This window comes from Callorhinchus milii, unplaced genomic scaffold (assembly GCF_018977255.1).
Source record: "Callorhinchus milii isolate IMCB2004 unplaced genomic scaffold, IMCB_Cmil_1.0 Scaffold20, whole genome shotgun sequence".
NCBI classification, from domain to species: domain Eukaryota; kingdom Metazoa; phylum Chordata; class Chondrichthyes; order Chimaeriformes; family Callorhinchidae; genus Callorhinchus; species Callorhinchus milii.
The window spans coordinates 3,235,673-3,260,278 of NW_024704761.1; the positions used below are offsets into that span (position 1 = coordinate 3,235,673).

The 24,606-nt window shown below is 51.6% G+C and overlaps 1 protein-coding gene across 2 annotated transcripts; it reads right to left on the reverse strand.

Moving 5' to 3' along the window:
• Positions 1-16,345: 16,345 nt before the first annotated feature.
• slc25a10a (solute carrier family 25 member 10a) lies at positions 16,346-23,397 on the reverse strand. Of its 2 annotated transcripts, none has more exons than XM_042342548.1 (11): positions 23,205-23,397; positions 21,269-21,388; positions 20,606-20,720; positions 19,201-19,249; positions 18,302-18,343; positions 18,035-18,078; positions 17,777-17,847; positions 17,502-17,594; positions 17,328-17,405; positions 17,091-17,147; positions 16,346-16,470 (listed from the first exon to the last, which is right to left on the reverse strand). In XM_042342548.1, the coding sequence occupies exons 1-11, from the start codon at positions 23,298-23,300 to the stop codon at positions 16,372-16,374; spliced, it is 864 nt and encodes a 287-aa protein (XP_042198482.1). In that variant the 5' UTR covers positions 23,301-23,397; the 3' UTR covers positions 16,346-16,371. The 2 variants fall into 2 exon arrangements, with proteins under 2 accessions (XP_042198482.1, XP_042198483.1); XM_042342549.1 differs by lacking the exon at positions 23,205-23,397 and adding an exon at positions 21,769-21,987.
• Between the last annotated feature and the right edge of the window lie 1,209 nt (positions 23,398-24,606).

The window sequence follows — 24,606 nt, forward strand, 5'->3', positions numbered from 1 at the left end:
GGTTTGTGGAGAGGAGAGGAGTGGGGGGGTGGGGGGGCAACCAGTTTGGTGGGGAAAGAGGAGGGGGGCTGGGGCTTGGGGGGGGGGTGGGAGCTGGGGCTTGGGGGGGGGGTGGGAGCTGGGGCTTGGGGGGGGGGTGGGAGCTAGGGCTTGGGGGGGGGGTGGGAGCTGGGGTGCTGGGGCTGGGGGGGTGCTGGGGGGCTGGGGCTGGGAGGGTGGGGGGCTGGGGGGCTGGGGCTGGGAGGGTGGGGGCTGGGGGGCTCGGGCTGGGGCTGGGGCTGGGGGGGGGGGCTGGGGGGCTGGTGGGGGAGAGAGAGGAAGGTGAGGAGGGATGGGTGGGGGGTGAGGGGGTGAACTGTGCAAAGTGTGAAGGTGGTTTGGAAATTGTGGGGGACAGTCACTGAAGGAGAGGGAGTAAGAAGTTTTTTTTAAGATATATATAAAAATAACTAAGATCTATCTATCTATCTATCTATCTATCTATCCTTCTCTCTCCTTCCTTCTCCCCCCCCCCCCCCCCCCCCCCACACACACTCTCTCTCTCTCTCCTCTCACTCACTCCCTTCTTCCTCTCTCTGTTGCTGTGTTACAGAGCTGAGAGTGAGAGCACTCACTCTCTCACTCACTCTCTCACACACACAACGTCTCGTCCCTCTCAATGAACGGAGTCAAACTGACACACAGACAGATACAGTGAGTGAGTGAGTGAGTGAGGGATTGAGCGCATGCGCTAACTTATCCCCCCCCCCACCAAAAAAAAACTAACACACAATGTCTTGAATTAATATATACAAGTGTATGAAATCCCCCTCTCCCCCACTCCCCCCCCCACCCCTCACACACACACATACCCCCACCAACACACACATCGCATTGCTCTCTCACCCCCCCCACCCCCACCCCCCCCTCCGAAAGCAACTCGCGGTTCCCCATTGCTCAGTCTCTACCTCGCCACGTTATTCACATGTCAGGTTAACCCCTTGCCTGACGTAAATCGCTCTCCACCCCCCCCCACCAGCACCCCCCCCCCCCACCCCACCCCCCTCCCGCTCCCCCACCACCACCAGCACAAACATATTTTGTTTCGCCCACAAAATACATGGTCTGTAAAGTGCAGTGACTGTTTTTAAAGGCGAACCTGGCGGCCTTTAAAAAGCTTGTCCTGTGTTATAAGATGATAATAATCCTTGCGTTTGACACAGCGCCTGATCGTGTCGTTGAGACGTCTCCAAAGCGCTTCACAGAATATAGTGTGAAGTGACTTTACCCGGCAAGCCCTAACCTCAGCGTGGAGGGCCAGAGTTAGTTTAAAGACAAGAACAGCACAGATCTGCTATCGTCTGTAGATTACCTCCTGAACAGCACCTCACCTGCGTACAGGACAGGTTTACTCCGAGGAACAGGTCTGTGGCAAACAAGGCATTAAAACGAGCAAAACAGCCTTAACACTGCAGCTTCGCTAGCGTGAGGAAAGGGGAGTGAACGCAGGGACACGACTGACCACGGAACAGAAGTTTTCGGTTTTAGACATCGCTGTGTAAACATAAATCACTGAATAACTATTTTTTTTAAAACACACACACACACACACACGCAGATTGGACTGGGCAACAAGACAGAAAACAAAATATTATTGTGTTCAAAGGCAGACGTGCAGATTATCTCTCTCTATCTGCACAAAACATGCTCTGTGTTTTGTAAAGCCAGACTCTAAGGTAGGTATGCAACTCCCGTGTAAGTGCTCGCTCGCTCGCCCGCACACTCGCTCGCTCGCCCGCACACTCGCTCGCCCGCACACTCACTCACTCGCTCGCCCGCACACTCACTCACACTCACACACTCAAGCCCTGCGTGCACTGAAATCCACAATATCAAGATTAAAAGAAGATCGATCCCGCCCGCCCTCCCCTCTGCAGTCCAGCCACCATGACTGTGATTTCCAATGCTTCCAATGAACTTGTTTCCATGCACGTTTGCAAAGGACACTTCCCCCAAACACTGAAATTCACTGCACCATGCAACAAACAGTGTGTGTGTGTGTGTGTGTGTGCATGGGGGGGGGGTTGAGGGGGGAGACATTAAGATGCACTTTTCGGTGCACTGAATCAATTCTTTCCAGGCTGATGCTCCAGTGCGATGCTGGGAGGAGCGCTGCATTGTCAGAGATGCCGTACTTTGGGCGAGAGACGTTAAACCGAGCTCCCTATCCGCGCCTGTTCAGGCGGGAAGTCAAAGATCCCGCTGCCCCTATTAGAAAAGCGAAGGGAGTTACTCTCTCTCTCCTGGTGTCCTGGCCGACAACTTTGCGTGAGCGGGATAGAAAATTAACATATCGAGCGGACACAACAACTCTCCAAGAGATAACGCAATCGACAGCACAGCCAAGCTGGGGTGATGGCGAGTTTGTGCTGGACTTTAAACAGGACAGGAGCCCAGAGAGAGGAGGCTATTTACACAGGGATTGAAATTCCACCCTGTCTCAACCTGTTGCACCATTTTTGTCTCAAAATTTAAGGCAGAAAATTTCTTTATAAACTCGGTCTTAATTTAGGGGATTTTACCCCAGATCTTAAAATAAGAACTGGCTTCCGAATTCCGTCTGGATTAATTTTAAAGCCAGAAACGGCTTCACGGGCTAAGACTGGGTGAAATTTCACTCACAATTTCGCAATTTCCAGCGCCTTGTGCCCTTTCCCCCATTGCAGAATCTGCACACGATGTGAAACAATCTGGAGTCCTGTGGCGCAGGTGTTGGCACGCTCCCTCGCAAGCGAGAGGACCCGGGTTCACAGAATATATTGTTAAGGGGATTGAATGACCCATATATTTTACGGGCCAAACGCAGCGGCCAATTGCGCACAGCAGCGCCCTGCAAACAGCCATGAATTGAATGACCAAATCTTTTTTTAAAGGACTGTTACCTCCGGAAAATGATACGCCAATCGACTAACAACCGGGTTCCTACTTGCTGTGAGCTAAACAGAGCCGCGCGGAGTAAACAAATGTGCCCAGGGTTTCGCTCGCCTGGAAATGGAACCCGGTTTCTCTCGCTAGCGAGGCGAGGGCACGATCCACTACGCCACGGGACTCCAGTGTTAATGCAGGGACGGTCCTCGTCCAGTGTGCCACGCTGAGCTGGACACGCGTGGGACGGTGCCAACATTGCACCTGTACCAACAGAGGGCGCCCGGCAACTTCCCAGTGAACATGCGATCTGTGAGCTTTCCCATCGGAGCCCTGACAATGTTCAGCTAATGGTGGAAACTGCCAGGGGGAGAGCAATAAGCCGGTCTCCCCATCCTCGCCACGCTCCACCCCACCCCCGAAAAGGTTGAACAATAATTGACATTTGCAATAATAATTGACTGTGCCTTGTTCCCAAACATTCTGTTCTGGGAAGCAAACTCCAGACTTGGAGAGCGCGACACGCCGAGGATCGGAATGAACTGCCTTTTGGATGAGACGTTAAGCCGAGGTCCTGCAAAATTGACCATTTTAAGACCTGAATCACGTTTTCTCTCTCTCTCTCTCTCTCTCGTTATCTCCCCTGGAAGAAGTACCCAGCACACCCCTCCCCTCCCACCCCCACACGCACACACACACACACACACACACTGGGATTTCTTAATCTGTTAAGAAATCCGTCAAGAAACAGCGCAAAATCAACCCGCGTCGCACTTGAGCTCCAAATTGCAATATTTTCAACAAATGCCTTTCCACCGAGCTCCAAGAGCCAGGCACAAAAAAAATTCCCCCTCCCACCTTCTGAATTATGACTGCGTTGAAATGGTAATGATTCTTCTCCCCCGCACACTGTCAACCTCACAATCTCCTCCTTGCTGACGTTCTCTCCGACAAAATCATATTTTTTTATATAGAGAGAGAGAGAGAGAGAGAGAGGAGTGAATCATCTCACTGTTTCACTGTTCTTTTTTTCTTGCCGTCGCTAAAATAACTCCAGAATATTCCATTCCTTCCCCACAATTCAATGTCTCCCCAATCCCAACCCGTTATCCCAGGATCCCACAGTGCGTCTGTCTGTTTCAGGACAACAACAACAACTTGCATTTACACAGCGCCCTTCACGTGGGGCAGCATCTCGGAGCGCTTAGCAGTGGCGGAGGCTCACGCTGAGCTGTGGGGGTGGGATCCATGGCTGTTGGTGGGACATTTCTGCCGCACTTAGCCCCAAAAATACATAGTCAACCCACTTTACAGTATATTCCGTGAGACGACATGATAAGGCGTTATATCATCTTGTGAGGATTATTGTTATAATGAAGTGTTGGAGCCTGGAAAGGCAGAGCGCTCAAAGCAGGGAACAGTGAATAGAGACAGAGCATCTATTAGGGCACGGGAGCAAGTTCTTGCTAAGTGTGCTTTGGGCTCTTACTTGAGATTCTCGTCTATTAAACGCTGTCAACACCTGCTCCTCTCCCCCCCCAGTCAGCGCTCGGTGGCTCTGTTGCGTGTTTCATAATTTTGTCCTTGTGTCCTTCAGGATGGGGGGGGGGGAGGGTGGGGGAGCGCAGGAATAATACATATCGTAATAATAATAATCCTTACATTTGATACAGTGCCTTTCGTCTCAAAGCACTTTGCAGGATCGACTGTGAAATGCAATGACTGTGAACGCGGCAGTCAATTTGGGCACAGCAACGTCCCTCAAACAGTCGTGGAGCGGGTGACCAATTTTTTTGGGGGGGATCTGTTGTCCAGAAAACCCGGAGGAACGTCCTGCCTGGCCAACAATCGCCCAAAGTGGGACGCTGCCGTGCGCAATTGGCTGCCGCGTTTCTCCCACAAAATGTACCGTCAATTCACTTTACAGCGTATCCTGTGAAGCGCTTTGAGACGTCTCGACGACGTGATAAGGCGCCGTATCGAATGCGAGGATTATTTATATTATTATTTGCTCTGTTCTGGAATTGAATCGCGCTGGAGGGCAGTGCTGTGTCCTCGCTTCTCTGGAGGTCTCTCTGTTTGAGGAAATTCCCAACTGGGAGAGAGAGAGAGAGAGATAAGGCGCTCTCTTCTCCCTTCCCGTTCCATGTGGACGGTATGGGCTGCGTTGGCAGCGCCTTATCTCAGGATTAAAAATAATCAGTGGATGGAAAATATGACAAATGTCTCGACACGTCACGTGAATCCACGTCTCCATGAGCTATGGAGGGTGGACAGCAATTTGCCTTTTACTAACAGCCCGATCTCAGAAGGTTGTGGGTTCAAGCCCACACTCCCCCCCCCAACCCACCCCCCCACTCCACCCACCTCCTTACGTCAGGGTCTCTGAGATCTAAGTCCAAGCCAATACTAATAACTATACTATTGTATAATAATAATATTGCAATAATAATAATTATTGTATTTGATGCAGCGAGTACAATGTGGTTCGCTCACTACACAGCACATTTTGTGGAATTTTTTCGTAAGTAAATGTCACTCATCTCATACTTGCAGTTGATATAGCGCCTCATCACATCGTCGAGACGTCTCAAAGCGCTGCACAGGACATGCTGTAAAGTGGAGCGGCCACGGGTTTTGTGGGCGAAACGCGGCAGCCAATTTGCCCACGGCGACGTTCATCACTTGGCGCCACCCTCTCACCGCCCCCCCACCCCACACAATGAACGTGAAGCCGAATTGTTAGAGTTTTTTAAAATCGTGGCAATCTTCTCCCGGTTACCGTCTCTCTTTGAGTCCAAAACGCTCCGTTCTACCAACAGTAACAGTGCTCACTGAATCCCTTGCAAGGTAACATGCCACGGCTGTGGCAGGAAAGGGTTAACAGCGAGTCTCTCTCTCTCTCTCTACGCACTCCCACCCCCCCATCTCAGAACAGGACAGACTGATCTGACGAGGCTCCTAATTGATTTGAATCCTCGCTGCTCCAGGGAAGCCTGTCACTGAGCGGGTGAACGAGAGAAACACAGCCCGTTTTATCCAATATTACTAAGTGGGAACATAACCCAATCACCAGGCTCGCATCGTGCCTACTTACTGCGGTGGAGACAGATGTGCCCGTCACCTGGGAGGACGAGAGCGATCGATCGATCGCTCAGGAGCTGCTAAGCCCCGGCTCTACTCATCCACTCACCAGGCTCCCCCGACACAACACAACACAACCAACTGCTCACAGCCACAAACCCTATTTGCTCCATTGAATTACTAAGACGTTGCCTGCGACTGATTTTTCCAACGCTGCCACTCCCCCTTCCCGCCCCTCTCTCCCCCTCTCCCCAACCCTCTTTTTCCTCTGGAAATAATAATAATAATAATAATCCTTGCATTTCATACAGTGCCCTTTCAGCTCAAAGCACTTCACAGGATCGACTGGGACCTTATCACGGCTTCGAGACTCTCAAAGTGCTTTAGAGAATATAGTGTAAAGTGTAGTGACTCTGTGTTTAGTGGGCAATTGTGCACAGCAGTGTCCCACAGCAGACGTTTGAAATGAATTGAAATGTGACCGAGTTAGGTTCACAAAAGACGTTCACAAAAGTCCGAGTGGATGTGTGCTCATGCCATTAACTAGTGAAAGGTAACTAGAGGTTAATCTCTTCACCCTCTCTCTCTTCATGGCACCATCATTCCTCCGTCACACAGGTGAGCTATTATAAACTCTGACGCTCCAACCCAGTGTCCAATTTACACCCAGCAAGCTCCCACCGACAGCCGTGACGTGAGCAACCAGCTCTATCTGGAGGGGGTGGGTCTGTAGGCAGGACATGGGGTTGGGGAAGAAACTCACTCTTTCATGGGGTCTTTAAGGAACAGAGAGGTTTAACGTCACGTCTGGAGGACAGCGTCTCAAACCGCAAGTCCTCGCATTTGATATAACGCCTTAACACGTCGGCACGACGCCTCAAAGCGCTTCACAGAAAGTTGGCACGAGTGGTCTCGGGTTGATGATGGAGCCGTCACAGCTCCCTCCGAGGCAGGACTGCACAGCACACACAGGGGGGATTGAGCACTCATATTAATCATAATAATAATTAGCAATGCTCGCTTGCCCTGCGATTCAGAACCCTATCGAGAGATTCAGGTGGACATCCCCAAATCGCTTCATCGGATTCACTGTAAGGTGTAGTGACCTAACCCTAACCCTGGTGCGAGAATCCAGAACAAGGCGACATGACCTTAAAACTACAGCTAAGCCATTTTAGGAGTGAAATCAGGAAGCACTTTTTCACACACACACACACACACACACAAAGGGGAGTGGAAATCTGGAACTCTCTCTCACTCTCTCTCCTCCAAAAGGCTGTGGATGTTGGATCCATTCACATTTTCAAAGCTGAGCTGGATAGATATTTGTTGGGTAAAGGCATCAAGGGATATGGAGCCAAGGTGGGTAAATGGAGTTGAGGTACAGCTCAGCCATGATCTAATAGAACGGCGGACCGGGCTCGAGGGGCTGAATGGCCTCCTCCTGTTCCTACGCTTGCGGATTGTCTCAATGCCCCGGAATAAAACTCCTTCCCTAAACAATCCGAACGCCTCGTTAATTCTCTGTTACCTGGAGTGTTCCACACGCCACACTGTGTGAACTGTGCTTACATCGGACTGAATATTGCGATTTACAACGACAACCCCTCCCATGTCTCGGGTTTCAGCGTGAAAGGCGCTCTATAAATGTAATTTTGTTGTTTTGTTGTTGTTGTTCAATTCCCGGGTGGCGCAAAAACTTAGGCAAGTTTCCTTATCTCCACACACCTCTGGTTTCCTAGCAGCAAGCAAGTAGGAACCTGGTTGTTAGACAATTGGTGGATGGCTTTCTGGGGGTAATAATCCCTCCAAAGAAATTTGGTCACTCAATCCACGGTTGTTTGTGGGAAATTGCTGTGCACAATTGGCTGCTGCGTTTTGCCCACAAAATTCACAGTCAATCCATTTCACAGTATATTCTGCTTTGAGATGTCTCAACGATGTGATAAGGCGCTGTGTCAAAGGCTTGTTATCAATACTCTCTCTCCCTCTCTGTGTCTCTCTTCCTTCATGTCCAGGATGGGGGTGGAATAGCCGTTGGGCTAATCCGTACCTTTCTGTCACTCTCGTTTATGTTGCCGCAGCAGTAATTTAATTTCCAACAACACATAAAAGAATCTGTCTGCTGACTGGCAGCCAAACACTGAGCAGCACTTCAATCTTCACCCACCCTTCACTTCATCTCTCTCCATCACTGTGAACATCCTTTTCCAGCCGTGGGGGCGAGAATTTAACGTCACTGGGAGGATGCGAGATTGATGGAGACAAGTCCTGGGTGACAGGAGACAAAGTAAATCCATGATCTGCCTGCAAACTCCGCAACTAAAACCCTCCGCATCCAACTTCACCCCCACTCCCCGCCATCCCATCCCCCCCCCACCACAAATTTCTTCTCGGTCTTAACCTGGAGCCCTTCGTTTTAGAAGAAATTCTTAAAGTCGGATATCACATCTATTGAGACATCTCAAAGCGCTTCACAGGATATACTGTAAAGTGGAGTGACTGTGTGTTTTCTGTGCGAAATGTGGTAGCCAGTTGCACACAGCAGCGTCCCACAAATAGCCACGGAGTGAGTGACCAATTTTATTTGGGGGGATTGTCGGCCAGGAAACCGGGAGAGAGAAACTCCCTTTTCTTTTGGGTGATCTTTGGGATTCAGGGAATACTTTTCTGGATCTTTCCACCAGAGGATGATGCTGGGAGCGTGTGGGTGCTACGGAGCCCGCAGGAGGTGGGCTTCGTGTTGAGGGTCTCTCTCTGTCCGCTCTGTAGGACGAGCGAGCTGGACTCGCCCTCCCTGACCATCTGATTTTTACGCAAATCGTATTCTTCGCTGGGTTACAGAGCTCGGCACAGGGAGGGGGGGTGGAGAGTGGAAAACATGGCTCACTGTCTGCCCTTCAGCCGAGTGAAGAGACTTTAGGGCATTGAATAATGGATCAAAGATGCACTTAACATGTAAACCTGATCTCCGTTCAGACTGGGAGCTAACGGAACGTGAATGATGTTCACCGTCGTGTCAGCGCTAACTGCAGGACTGGATTTGGGGAGGGGGAAAAGGGAAGGGTGGAGGATTCTTTGCATTCTAAAGTGTAGTGACTGTGTATTCTGCAGGTGAACACAGCAACCAATTGCACTCAGCGATGTCCCACAAACAGCCACGGAGCGAGTGACCAGATTTATTTGTGGGATTGTTGACCAGGAGGCTGGGAGAAGAGAAGCTCCCTTCTCTCTGGGATCTTTACCATTCACCTGAACAGGTAAACGGGACCTCAGTTTAACGTCCCATTCGAAGAACCCCACCTCCAGCAAGGCGACACCCACCCAGCACTGCATCGGAGCTCAGACGGTGTGATTCTAAGTCCCGAAATGGGGGCTTGAACCCACAACCTTCTGAGGCAGAGGCGAGAGAGAGCGCTACCACTGAGCCAGGCTGAAAACTGACCGGCTGAGGTTAAGGTGAAGTATGAAGAACCCAGGGATGATTCGCAGATAAACACAATCGTTCACTTTTTGGCGTTCTCGCGATTCGTTGATTCATTGTCATGCACAAAATGTCTGCCGCAAATGCACAGTCACTACACTTGGGGCCAGCATCCCCTGTGAAGCGCTCGGTGAAACTCTGTGTTGAGGAATCGGCTGCTGCTGTTTCACGCTCAGTGCTTTTGCAATGACAGAAATGTTCCAACTGTGGACAATGTGCCCCCGCGTAACCAGATGGAAAATAATAATTCCCTGTAATGGGCGAAAAATTTCACAACTGGAGGTTAATCTCCCATTAAAAACTCCGAGCAGCAAAGAGGAAATTTACAGCTTTGTCCCAGCGCAGAGAGGAATCGTATCGGCTCTGCTCTCAGCGTGGGCCTTGTTCACACACAAACAGTGCCAATAAATCGCTGCCCTTTTCCCCCCCGGGGGCATGGGTGGGGGTGGGGGTAGGGGGTGGGGAGACAACCAAATCTCTCATTTGCCCTTTGGGGCAAGACATTAACACTGAGCTGCCATCTGTGCCTTGTTCTGGCGGATGCTAATGTTCCCGCGGCATCTATTAGAAAAGTGAAGGGAGTTTCTCTCTTCCTCCCGGTGTCCTAGCCTTCACACCCTCCCCACCCCATGCCTTCCCCCCCACCGGGGAGCGCTTCACCGTGATTGGGGTGGGGGTTTGAGTGAGGGAGAGGGGGGGGGGGGGGGTGCGGGGTTGTGGTGACCGTAGGTGCAGTTGAAGAGTTAAAATGGGATTTAAAGGCGGATTAAACATCTAAACATTAGACACTTTAAACATCAGTCAACCACAGATCAAGGTGCTGAGACTATTATCATATTAACGAGAACTGTCAGCATGAAATAAAAGTGACTTGAATTAAATATGACTCTCCTTTATGTGAATACACGACGCATCAAATCTCATCCACTGAGAGACCGCATTCTACCCACAAACGCTAATCTGATAGTCTCGTTCTCTCACCCATCAAGGCTTTGTTTTTGTCACTTTAGAACAATATTGAAAGGGGAACTGATGAAAGATAGGGCTTACTGAGTTGGGAATAGCTGGGGGGGTGGGGGGGGGGGTGGGGGGAGAGAAAACAAGATTCTGAAACCATTAAAATTGTGTAACGTTACGAGGTATGGCCCTCCGAGACTCTACCCTGCTATATAATTTAAGAAAAAACACTTTTTGGGTGTCAGCCAGATGTGGAAACCCATCACCGTGCTCAAGAGTATCCAAACCAAACTCCGAATTCCCACCTCCACATGGAAATTCCAGGGATAGACTGGAATGCGCTCCGTTCCTCTGTATCCCTGAAACACGTTGTTGTCGCAAAACCGTTTTCTTCAACAATTGCAACCTTTAAGTTTCATGAACATTTGAAAATGGTTATTTTTTGGGGGTGGGGCCGGGCTGAGACGCGCTCTCACTTCATTAATTCTCAATCAGTGAAAACGATCAGAATTCAGAATAAATCAATTATCGTATCGTTTTTTTTCCCCAAACCCCCAAAATCCAAACAACAAGAATAATTGGCATTTACACAGCTCCCCTCGGCAAATGCTCTCCTCCTTTTCGGACCCCACCATTTTTTAAAAAAAACTTTGAAACTGGCATTTTTTTCTTTTCCCTGTCCAAACCCTATTCATTCCTAAGGGACCTGCCCACTTCCCCTCTCCTGACGTGAAAGGCGTTGTATGAATGGACACTGTACCATAGTTGCCACCACCTTTGGCGCTCCATCTCACAGTCACTTTGCTTCACTCCCTCCCTTGCCTCCTTCAAGGCCCATCTCAAGACCCTCCTTTTGGACCACGCCTTCGGTCACCCTCCTACCCACCCCTTCTGGTCCCCAACCCCCTGTTCAGGTCTGAATCCCTGACTGTCTCGCACCTTGGGACGTCCTCCTGACATGAAAGGTGCTACATAAACATAAACTGTACCGTAATTAAATAGGTGCTGGTTGCTCGCTCCGTTCTGTAAAAGTGATTGAAGCCGTCTCTCCACAACCTGTTTGTTTGTCCTCATTATAAACCCGAGTCTCCGAATGCCTGTTCAAGTCTCCGCTCCCCCCCTGGCCAGGGTCAGGAGCCACTGATTTAATACCAAGGCTCCTTCCATGGATTTCTGCCTGTATATCACACACACTCTTCTGCTGGAGCACAGCCAGAGAGAGTGGATTGCTGTACAGCTCTTGTTCCACATTAGTGGCTCATTGGCAGCATCTGGAAGGGCAGACTTATCATTGGGAGCAGGGAATTGTCCCACTTGGCTCCTGTCAACTCTGCAAGCCAAAGCCCTAATGTGGAGTGTGGTCCCAGTTGGACAAGCAGCGAGAAAGCTTCCCAGACATTGCTCTCAATGGCAAGCTCTGCGGTTTTAGCTGGTTAGACTCCAGCAGTTACCCCAACGCACACTCTGGGGTCCCCAAGCCTTGGCTCCTGCCAACCTGCACTTAATACATTCTGGAATTAGATAAACAGGCAGAGAGTGTGCATTTCATTCCGACAATTTTTCTCTGGAATTTCCAGGTGTAATAATAATATTAATCCTTACATTTGATATAGCGCCTTATCACGTTGTTGAGATGTCTCAAAGCGCTTCTCAGAATATATTGTAGGGTACTTTTGTCGGTATATTTTGTGGGCGAAACACAACGAAACAGCAGTGTCTTACAAACAGTTGTGGATTGAGTGGCCAAATTATTACTATTTGTGTTTTAAAAAAGGATTATTACCTCCGGAAAGTGATCTGCAAATCAACTAAAAACCGGGCTCCTACTTATTGCTGGGCAAACAGAGGAGTGTGGAGTAAGGTTTCACCCTGTCCTGCCCGGGAATCGAACATGGGTCCTCTTGTTTGCGAGGAGAGCACTTAATCACTAATGCTATCTTGTGCGTCATCGTTCCCCCCATTGCTGGTTCCGTTGTGTTCATATTTAGAAATCCTCACTCTGTCGGCCTTTCACAGGCTGCGAGCGAAATGAAAGTTCAGACAGAGTATCTCTGGGAAGCGTGAGAGAATCTCCAACACACCAGCTCCCAGCCGCTAACATAGGCGTTGTTAGAGGAGCCTTAAACCATCAGCTGCTGGTGCTCTCTCCCCCCACACACCCCCACTCCACCCCACAGCGTCAGGTTCTCACTGCAAGCCAGGCCCCCCCCCAACCCACCCTCACACTCCTGTTGCAGGGTGTCCTGTTGACCCTGCCCTCTCGCCCCTGTGGTCTTTTTCTTGCAATGAATTTTTATGTCCTGTTGCGGATCAAGTGTTACAATGTCTGATCTCAGTAACTTCCTCCTCACTCCCTCCATCCATCCATCCATCCATCCATCCGTGGTACTGAACATGCAACGGACGGATCATTATCTGCCATGAAAATGATGGCTCTCACGCGCACACTCTCGCGCACACACACACACACACACACACGCATCCTCTGGATGTCTAACCACTTGTACAGACTACAATGAAGTCACTTTCGAGTACAATTATCATCATTCTTCCACATGTTTCAGTTGTCAGTCAGTGTACTGTGTGTGTGTGTGTGTAAAAAAAACAAGCGAGAGGATCCGGATTCAATTCCTGGGCAGGAAAGGGCGAAACTTTAGGCAAGTTTCCGTACTCCACACGCCTGTCTACCCAGCAGTGAGTAGGTACCCAGTTGTTAGTCGACTGGCAGATCGCTTTCCGGGGGGTAATAATCATACCCCCACCTCGCCTCCCCCCAAAAATTGGTCACTCGATCCACCACTGGTTGCCGGACACTGATGTACACAATTTGCTGCTGCGTTTCGCAAACAGAAATATAGTCACTGCACTTTACAGCGTATCCTGTGAAAAGCACTTTGAAGCTCCACGACATGATAAGGCGCTGTATCAAATGTAAGGATTATTATTATTAATAATATTTAAACTCATCGAGGGCTTGATAATACCCAAGACGCGGGTGGGGGGTGGGGGGGGAATGAACGAACTGCCTCTTAGCAGCGTTCTGCCTGCGATCAGGAGTCCGCTGTTTTTGCGCTGAAAACAAAAACGAGCTTAAAATCTCCCTCACCTCGAATGACTCGCTCGACACGACAAGGGGGGGGGGGGAGGGAAGAACTAAAGCCAATGTAAACCACATCCGCAGATGTGCGGAGAGAGAGAGAGAGAGAGAGACAGAACGAGAGAGTGATGGAGAGAGAACAAGAAAAAAAAATCACCCTCAGGACTCAAGTCGTCAACCATTGCTCTCACACCTGAGCCCTTTGTTAATGACCTAATAAAATGGTCAGAGCAGAGAGCAACCATCCAGTTTACAGTTGGGGGACAGGCATTGTCAGTCACTTGCTCTCCCCACCAAAATTTGTGGGTTCAATAACACCATCCCCCCTCCCCCCCCCCACACACACACCCACACATTGGGGACATAATCCAGGTAGACGCTCCAGTGCACTCCTGGGGGTGGGTGGGGGGGGAAATAGCACTGGGTTTAAAGTTTAATCCGAAAAATGGGGTTGAAACGTTAAACCCAGGTCCCGTATTACACACCGCCCCCCCCCCCCCCCACCAAACCCCAGTGGACATTAAAATCCACCGTTGGAAAAGAGAAGGGAGTTTCTTTCTCACACTGTTTCGATCACACTGCAGTTTGCTGAGAGACAGAGAGTTTAACGGTAACTTACAGGCATTTATTTATCTTCTCTGTAATAGAAACAAGTGACCCCCCCCCCCCCCCCCTCCCACCCCCATAGAAAAATGACTGTCCCTGGGTCTGGTTCTTAACGCTTGGCTGAACTGTTCGTTAGATTAAAAACAACAGATTTAAGTGGCTTCACGTGCTCTGCATCTGCCCGATGGCAATTCTCCGTCAAAATAATTATCCCAGCGTCACCTCATCTGCCTGGGCAGCCGTCCTCTTTCCCCAGTCAGTCTGCGCTCTTCTTCACACAGGAGCCAGTAACCTGCAAATGTCTCAACGCTACCCACTGGCGAGTGCAGTGTTCCCTCGTGCCCTCTGTTCCACCATCTGTGGCTGTGCCTTCCTCCACTATGCCTCGAAACTCTGGAACTCTCTCCCTCAATCCCTCCCCCTTGCCCCCTCCCCCCGTTCAAATCCCACACAGACCATCCTTTTCTTTCGTGCTTAAGGTCATCTCCCTCTTGACTCGCTGTTAAGACTCCCCGAACTGTGAAGCGCTCCGGGACCCTACCCGGCACGAAGGATGCTGTATAAGTGCAAGTTGTTGTTGTTGTAGTGTCTGTGCATTTGTAGGCAAACGTGGGTTTAGTTTAAGGCCCACGTTGGGGACTTTGAGCTCTTTCTTTCCGGTCAGACGGGCGTCCTGACATGGGCGGAAACCCATCTCGGTCAATCGCACGGTGAGGTTGCCCAGCGCAAACTGGCTGCCCCCGGAGAAACACAGTCACTACACCAGACAGCAACTCGCCGATAGCTTTGCGTGTCCTCCGAGAGTCGCTCTTGATCACGGGGGTTTAATTGCTCGCTCGCGCGGCCGCATTGACGTCACGACTGTGTGGGGCTGCGAATCTCTCAGGATTCAGAAACCGCTGCCTGTCACTAAATTAAATTCAATTTAAATTAATCTCAGCCGGGGGTTGCCATCGGGTCTGACAGAACAGAGCGGCTCAGTCTGCACCAGCCCAGGGCACGAGTGGACGATGGGCTCTGAGGGTGGGGCTTTTTCGGTCACCGGCTCTCAGTAAATGTTTCCCGAGAGGCCGGTGAGAGAAACTCACCCACACAGCGCCCCAGAGAAGTGTCACAGAGCGCTTTGCAGCGCAAGATCAAAGCGAAGTGACTGTTATACACAGAGTGCCGCTAATCCCAGCCAGCGAGGGCGGGGAGGGGGTGTACAGACACACAGATACATACACACACATATATAATATATTAGACACAAGCACAAACTCCGATAACAAGTGTGCACAGATGAAATGAACGCCCCCTAAATCAGAGTGTGGGCTTGAAACATTAATTGGACACGGCAGAGTTTAAATAATTTGATGAGGGTCATAAACAGATAATGTGAGGAGGCGAACCCCGATGAACAGATTTGTGGGTCCGCAGGGAACTTAAAATGGATGAAAAAAGGAAACGGGCGATAAATCGGTTCAAGTGCAAATCATTCGCCTTCCGAACGAGGGAGATTTACAGCTGACAACCCCACCAACACCGACCGGTCGGTCACATAGCGTAACATCTCGGAACGCTGAGGAATATCAGCCGGGACCCCCGCTCCGCACCGAATAACACCTCACAGCCTCAAACCTACCTCGAGCATCTAGCAATCTGTCTGTCCCCCCCCCACCTCCACTCCTCCCCCCACCCCCCCCCACCCCGGACCTCTATCAGTGGAAATCGATTTCCTTTGTGAACATTTTAACACTGACTTTATTCCAAAACTGAAACATAATATACAGCACATTGTTCCCAGGGCAGCAACACGAGTCGATGCGAGAGGGGGATGGAGAGGCACTTGGGAAGCAACGGGAATGCGGGAATGGGGGGGGGGGGGTGGGGGGAAGACCGGAAAAATTGTGGACGAGACGGATAAACGGGATAAGACGATGGAACGGGCTCGTTGAACCTAAAAGTCCTGCTCTGGTTCCTGTGACAGAGGCCGGGATCCCAACGGGCGTTCCCGGAATTCATCCCAAATCCAGCTGGAATACCACTGGACGGGTTTAAACCGAAACATTCCCGGGGCAGGGGAAGGGGGGGGGGGGAGGGGGGAGAGGAGGTGAAGGGGGGGCTGTAATTTGGTAAGTTAATTGGCAAATTAGTGGATTTTTTTAATATTAAAAAATGTGGTTAAACTATTAAAGTTAGAGGTCAGGCTGCACCCCCCCCCCCCACCCCCCCCCACCACCATCACCCCCGAGGGGAATCATGTGACCTCCAGCCCGAAGTGTTTCCTCAGCTGTTCCAGGAAGACGAACGTCAGGACTGTGTGAGGCACGAGACGGATCCCAGCGGGAACGAGGCCCTGGAACAGAAACGGCGGCTGTTTTTACTCCGGGAATCCCTACCCCCCCCCCCCCCCACCCGCCCCTGGTCTCCTCGCCAATTGGGGAACGGTTTCACTGGCGCCCCCTACAGGCCACTGTTGGTGACTCAACCCACCACTGTTTGTGGGGACGCTGCTGTGCGCAATTCGCCCACAAAACATACAGTCAATTCACCTTTCAGCGTATCCTGTGAAGCGCTTTGAGGCGTCTCGAAGACGTGATCAGGCGCCGTGTCAAATGCAGCAAAAGATTATTACAATTATCATTGTGCGGGGTCTTACGTTCAGGGTCGGTGGGTTATGACAATGGGGGTGAGGGCAGGAGAGGGGCAGTAGAGGGGGATGTTGAACTCCTGCCGTGCACCCACCCGGGGGGGAAATTCTGGAGAACCACTGGCTGATTTCCACGCTCCCCAACTGTGGGGGGGGGGGGGGGGGGGGAGTGTCAATCATGAACCCTCCCGCCTGGGAGATTGAGTTCATCACAGTAACTAATGGGGGGGGGGGGGGGGAAGTAGGGGGAAACCAAAACTCAACCCTCCCCTCATCCAGACCACAGACCGGGGACCGCAACGGGTGACCTAAACCAGCTCCGTTACCTTATAGAAGCCGAGCGGCCCCAGGCGGGAGGTCACCATCGCGCAGTGCAGCACTCCCTAAAGGCAGAGAGAAGAGTCACAGCCTGTAAACCCGGCCATTACACCCCCCGCCCCCCTCCCCCAACCCAGCCCTCGATCCCCCCCAAACCCCAGCCTGCACACCACCCCCACCCCCACACCGTGCCCTCGCTCCCCCCCACCACACGCCCCCAAGCCCAGGGCACAGTCTGTCCGTACCCGATATTCTCCTTGCGAGTTCATCAGCCGAGTCTTCAGCACGTCCAGAGGTTGGCACAAAATTGTGGCACATCCTCCCTGAGCGCAGAGAACAGTGTTAGTCACACCCGCTCACCCCCACCCCTCCTGCTCACGCCCGCCTGTGCCCGCCCGCCCGCCCCCAGGCTGACTCACCGCGATGAAGCTGGATAGGAAGTGGGTCAGGAAGTTGTCGGACAGGAAGCCGGTGGCCAGGACCAGCTGCTTCGCTTGGTCGTAGCAGGCGAGCTGGGGGAAGAGGGAAGGCGTTACACTCAAACAGTCACTACACTTTCAACAACAACAACTTGCATTTATATAGCGTTCCGGAGCATCTCGCACTCCCTCCTCCCCCACCCCCCCCCACTCTCCCGGTGCTGTCACTAAGTGCCCGGGCTCAGTGTCAGTTCCCCTCCCGCACTGGGCTGTACCTGACCGATGGTGACCAGAGCCCCGCGACTCGAGGCCATTGTTGCTCCTGAGAAAAGCTTCTTCAGGCCCTCTGTGGGTGTGAGAAAGAGAGGGAGAGAGTGTTACTGGGGGTGAGTGAGCGAGAGCATGGGGGGAAGTGGGGGGGGGGTTGAGAAGAGGGCGCGTAGGGGTTGGGGGGGGGGGGTGTAAAAACAGTGAACAAGGTGGTGGGAAGCAGCAATCGCTGTGAGGACCCCGGCTCCACGATAGGGACTCACCTTCCCGGAAAACTCGGAAAATCCCGTCCACGGCGTGTTTGTAACTGCGGGAACAACGCAAACAGAGAAACCATCAGCCAATAATAATAATAATAATAACGATCGTTGCATTTGATATCGCACCTTATCACATCGCTGAGACCTCAACAGCATCAGCCACCCCCACCCTCCTCCCCCTCAAACATGTCTCCCCTCACCTCCCCCCCACCCCGTCAACCACACGCACACCAGGACGAGGGACAATCGCACTATTTGGGATAAACTTACTTTCTCCGGAGATGCGTTGGAAGCTTCATATCGTTCTGCATTCTGGTGGTGGGGGGGAAAAGAAAAAAAAAGTGGGTAAAATCCCTCTGGATCGTCGCAGATTCCCAAACTCAGACGCTTTTCCCAGTCTTGGTGTCACCGAGCTCAGTCTCAAGTCTCTCGGATATTTTTGGGGGGTGGGGGGGTGGGGAAGGAAAAGGACGCCCGCTCCGGGGGTCAGAATAACTCGTTGACCATGTTTTTGATCTCCCCCACCCCCACCCCCCACACCGCCCCCACCCCCCCCACTGCCCTCCCCAATCCTGACCCCCAACTCAGGTCCAAACCTCTTGTCTGTCCAATGCCTTGGGACGTCTTCTCGTATACAGTGCAACAGCGCCGCCCCGTGGCCCAACCCTAGAACTGCAGGGCATCATTTATAATAATAATCCTTCCATTTGATACAGCGCCTCATCTCGTCGTTGAGACGGTGCAAAGCCGTTCACAGAATATACTGTAAAGTGGAGTGACTGTGTCTTTTAGGGGCCAAACACGGCCGCCAATTGTGCCGAGCAGTGTCCCACCAACAGTCGTGGATTGAAGTGACCAATTTATTTACTTGGGAGGGATTATTAACCCCATCAATACAACAACAACAACAACAAGATTCCATTTATTGAGCGCCTTTCACGTCGGGAGGACGTCCCAAGGCGCTGTACAGTTGGGTCAGGACCCGAGCAGGGGGGAAATGGTCAGGGTGAGGGGAGGGAAGGGAGGGAGCGAGGAGGGGGTAGAGAGTCGATAATAATAATAATATAATAATAATAAATAACCAGAATTTCTCAAAGATCTTTAAGTGATTTAACTGTGAAGGTTAGAGACTGTGAATTTTTGCTACTGAATGAACGCAGCTGACTCACCTCACGTTCACCATGTCGGCTGGCGTTCCTACAAAGCCCCCGGTGAATCCTGTGGGTGACAAATATCAAAGCCGGTTAAAAGGGGTCACTCCTGATCGGGAGACTCGTACATCAGCGGGGAGGGGGATTTAAAGAGAACAGAACCTAGGATAATTCCCCCTCCACCCCCACTGATGTGAAGGGGTTCTGCATAACCCCACCACGAAGATGTGATTCCATGCTGTGGTTGTGAAATACTCTGTCAAGATGGCACTGCCCCTTTAAAACTGTCCTGGGGTCAAACCAGCGACTGTCCGACTCCCCGATAGGGCTCCGTCTCATGTAAAATGGGGGAGCGGACTGGTTGAGGGGGCAAAAAGCATAAAACATCCAAAACTTTGTCGGCCTTAAATGGAACTTCTGCAGTAGGCTATACGGTGGGGGGTGGGGGAGGGGGAAGCATCGGGAGCTGTTCACGGAGGTCCTCGGAATATAAGGTTTTAAGGGGTCACAGCCTTAAAATCAGAAGCAGCCCTTTTGCACTGAGTTGAGGAAGAACTTCTTCACTCAAAGAGCGGTGAATATATGGAACTCACTACCCCAAAGGGCTGTTGACACTCAGTCCTTGAACATATTCAAGACTGAGATAGATACATTTCTTATTGCAAAAGGGATTAAGGGATATGGGGATAAGGGAGGGTTATGGTATTAGCTGGCGTTAGATTAGAAGATCAGCCATGATTGAATGGCGGGGCAGGCTTGAAGGGCTGAATGGCCTCCTCCTGTTCCTACATGTTAATTTATAAAGCGTTATATCAAATGTAAGGATTATTTTTATTTCCCGATTTCCCCAATTCCCAGTCGCCTCTCCTGCAAACCCACCAACCGCCACAGAACGGCAGCATTGCTCTGCCATTCACCGCCTCACTGCAAATGTGGGAACACATGGACAAAGATCCCCCCACCCCAGGGGGACAGAGACACACACACACTCATCCCACCCCAAGGAACAAACATACAGGCATGCGGACGTGCAGAGACAAAGACAGACAGACAGACAGACAACAAATTACATTTGTACAGCGCCTTTCACGTTGGGAGGACGTCCTGTACGATTGTGTTTATGATTTTACTGTTTTTAATTTGTACACTTTTAGAACATAACCAAATATTTATCTTTTTAGTACAGCAATGCTTAGTTACCAGGACATGCACACGATTGTGTGTTTTAATCACTAACCCAACCTGAGAGGGTACATGTGCCAATTAGCAAAGGTAAAGGTGTGTTGACTTGACCTCGGCTGAGATCGGGTTCTGATAACTTTCCCCAACACCTGTATTGGGTAAAGTCTCTTTCTGGCGAACCTTCCCGCCCTGAGGCGCTGGACACAGACGCAGACACAGACGGACGGTATCGAACACTGACCTCCGAAAGCTCCCAGCAGCACTTTCTGGTAGAAGGGGAGGGGGCGGTCGCTGCCGCCGGTCGCTCGGTCTCTCACCGTCTCGTAAATGGCGAAGCGCGTCAGGGAGTAGGTCAACTGCGGCCGAGAATTAGAGAATCAGCGCGACAGGAACCACATCTCCCCCGGGCAACACCCAGTACACTCCCAGTTTGCTGGGCAGGATTCCCCCAAAAGATTATACCCGCACATCACCCCCATTGGCACCACGCCCACAAAATACACAGTCACTCCACTTTACAGTACATCCTATGAAGCGCTTTGGGACTCCTCGATGACGGGATAAGGCGCTGTATCAAATGCAAAGCTGATGATTATTATTATTATTTAGCCGGCTGGGATTTAATAGGATTTATTACCAGGCAGCAAAGCTTTGTGGGCTCCGGGAGAGGGGTGGGAGGTGGGGAATGAGGGGTAATTAAGACACTGAGGAAGTTCAGTTGATGATTTTATAAGATGGAAACTCCGTAGCTTTCTGATGATTCTTCTGTACAGGGCATCGACCGACAGAGAGAGAAAGAGAGAGTAAAAAGAGAGAATGAGTGCAGAAAAATAGAGAGGGAGTAAAAAGAGAGAGTAACAAGAATGAGGGAGAGAGAGAGAGAGAGAGAGAGAACAAGGCTGACCTGTCTGCAGAGTGAGGCACTCAGACCGTTGTACAGTGCCAGGAACCCATCGGTCCTGATCACGTGTCCGGCCATCCCCAACATCCTCATCCTCACCTCCTGCTGCGTCTGCAGGTGGACCTGTCGCAACCAGAGAGAAGTTTACAGCAAACAGTAACATCAGCAACAAACAATAACAACCACTCACTAACAAAGTTACCAAATTAATAGATAAACAATAATAACCCTTTCATTTCACGCGGCGCCTTTCAATTCAGTGAGACGCATCAAAAGCAATTTGGATTTATATAGCGCCCGCCACGCTGGACGGCACCTCAGAGCGCTTTACAGGATTTACTGTAAAGTGCAGTGACTGTACGATTTGCAGGTGAATCTAGCAGCTAATTTGCCCACAGCAAATTTCTCTCAAAGAGAAAGGGATGGAGCACAAAGCTCCTAATGTGAAAGCCTATGCGTATCAAAGGTTAGCATGATTATTAAGTGTTGTCTCATGTGTCTACCTCATTGTAGACACCTAGACCTTGCCCTTGTTTTACTTTTCCTGTTCTGTTCCTCTAGAAACCTCTGAGGAACCTCTCTCTCTCTCTCTCACTTTTACCACTGCCTTTGCTCAACGCTCTTAATCACCCCATCCCTCGCTTTCTATCACCATCCGGTCTTGTCTTGGTTTAACATCTCATCCGTTCTCCTGATGTGAAAGGCGCTGTGTACACACACAGCGAGTGATCTGTGTGGACGGAGATCAGCTGACTGATTTCTGAGCCGAGGGAGAACTTGGGACCCTCGAGGTTCAAACAGCTTAACAGCCCGTGACGGTAATTGGCAAAAGAACCAGAGGGGAACGGCGAGAAATTCTTTCACCCAGAGAGTTGGTGAGGTCTGGAATGCGCTTCCTGAAAGGGTGGGGGGAAGCAGATTCGACAATACTGTGGCTTTCGAATGGGAATTGGATAGATACTTAAAAAGGAAAAAGTTTGCAGGGCTATGAGGTGAGAGCGGGAATAGTTAGTGGCTCTTTTAAAGACCCGGCACAGGCACGACGGGCCAAGTTGCCTCCTTCTGTGCTGTGCTGTACGATTCTAACAGCCTGAGTGGACCCAGTAGAGGTGTCGGAAGCCATGTCTCTGCTCTCGCTCTGAACGCTCCGAGATACTACCCCGCGTGTCGCGTGCGATATAAACACAAGCTGTTGTTTTTGTTGTTGTATCAATTGAACGGAATCAATCTCCGAATCCACAGAGTCTTCCCGCTGGGCACCAGGCTCGCTCGCTGAGCTTGCCGACCTACGGGCACGCAGTCACTACACCCGCCGGCAATTCCGTGCGAGACGTCGCTTCGAAGGCTATCGGTTTCCCCTCCCCCCCCACCACCACCACCACCACACTCTTTCGGGGGAATGGGGGGGGGGGGGGGAGGCAAATCCCAATTCACTGCCTTAAAACGATACGCAAGAGATGATTTATTCCTCCGTCGCCGGCTCGGATCACAGCGACTCGGTGGCTTTGTTGAGCCAATCCTCACCCTGCGCGCCAGTACCCCGGGCGCAACCCGGGTGCGTCGCCCTGCAACGTTGTGTGTTGGGGGGGGGACGGGCGCTCTCTCCCGGTATCTCCCCACCCCCACCACTCCCGGTTCCTCTTTCGGATCCGAACCGTTTAACGCAGCCCGCAGGACAAGTCGTCAGCGAGCCCTCTTGGCCGAGAGGTCACACCCTTCCTTAACCCTACGAGGCGGGACACTCTCGCTCATTCAGTCATTTAGTCTTCCCTGGTGCAATCTGCAATTTCCTCCCTCCTTTTTTTTTTAAACCCCCCACCCCCCCCTTTTTCTCCCCTAAAAAAAAAACCCAATTGGAACAAGAGAAGAGACCTTTCTACCCCCTCCCTCTCCCCCTCTCCCCCTCTCTCTCCTGAGCTGCAAAGGAACAGTCACTCACCTTCACCAAGTCCAGTGGGTGGGTACAACACGCTGCTCCACAGGATGCCAACCCACCAAAGTACCACCTGGAGACTCGCTTTCTCTTCTCACCCATATTGCCCACAGCAGTGAATTGCTTTGCTCTGAATTGTTGGGGTATCTCCCCCACTCCTTCCCCTTTCCCTTTCCCTCTCCTCTTCCTCCTCCTCCTCCTCTCCTCCTCTCCTGCTCTGTGCTCTCTGATTCCTCCCTTTTCTCTCCTCCCTTTATAACCAATGCTGTAAAGAAAAATCGAAAGGAAGGTGGAGTGGAGGGGGGGATGGGGGCAGAGTCCAGGGAGGGAGGGAGGGAGGGGTGGAGGGAAGGAGGGAGGGAGGGGTGGAGGGAAGGAGGGAGGGAGGGGTGGAGGGAAGGAGGGAGGGAGGGGTGGAGGTAAAACAGGAACACACACGAACACACAGTGCAAAATTGCTTCCCCCCCAAAAAAAAACGCGTCTCTTTCAACGAAACGATGTGTCAGTTTCACAGCTGTTCAGTTAACACCGAGAGATGTTTGCAACGCTCTCTCTCTCTCTCTCTCTGTCTCTCTCTCTCTCTCTCTCTGTCTCTCTCTCTCTCTCTCTCTGTCTGTCACCTATTCCTTTTTTTTTGCTGCAAACGCGAGTTAACGCGAATCCCGCGGGTTGGGTTGAGAGGTCGGTGTTGCAATGCGCCACTCTCTCTCCTCTCTCTCTCTCTCTCTCCCCCTCCACTCCCTCTGTATGAATAACTTGCAAACGTGCGCTCACTGCAATGGGTCCCGGAGAGGGGGTGGGGGGGGGGGGGGAGGGGAGAGAGGGGGCGGGACCGCGCACACACACACACACACACACTGTGTTGGAACGTGGCCCGGGAGTGGGCGGCGCCGCCGTTGACCGACAGCGGCCGCGGCCAATCACCGCGCCGCTCGGCTCCGGCCCCGCCCACTGCTCAGAGCCTCAAGTCCCGCCTTCGCCTTCGCCCCGCCCCCCTCCCGCGGCTCGAGTCGCTCAGGTGGTGGTGGTGGGGGGGGGGTGGGGCGCGGAAGCGGGACTGACGCGCCGATTGGCCGCTGCGGCTGTCACTCAACGGGAGCGGAGGCTCTGATTGGCTCTCTCCTCTCCCCTCCCACTCCCCCCCCCCACTCTCAATGCTGCAGATGACTTGTGATTTGTCACCAATTCCGGATTCAAGAGATTAAAAAAAAATCATAACGCACGTGGGTCGACCTCTCTTTCTCTTTAGAAGCAGACGATCAACGAATTTTTTTGCCTATTAAAAAAAAACCGACGGCGGCTGCAATCGCACCCGGAGGAGGTGTCGAAAGTGTTGACCGGGCGGTGGCGGTGGTGGGGGGGTGTGGGGGTGTCGGGTAATAATGATTCTTGCATCTGACGCGCCGC

Coding starts and splice junctions, on each gene's coding strand:
- slc25a10a (XM_042342548.1), bottom strand. CDS start 23,300: ATGGGTGAGAAGAGAAAGCGAGTCTCCAGGTGGTACTTTGGTGGGTTG. Junction 17,406..17,501: donor TCCTATCCAGCTTCATCGCG/GTGAGTCAGCCT, acceptor CTCTGCGCTCAG/GGAGGATGTGCCACAATTTT. Junction 17,148..17,327: donor ACTCGCAAGGAGAATATCGG/GTACGGACAGAC, acceptor CTCTGCCTTTAG/GGAGTGCTGCACTGCGCGAT.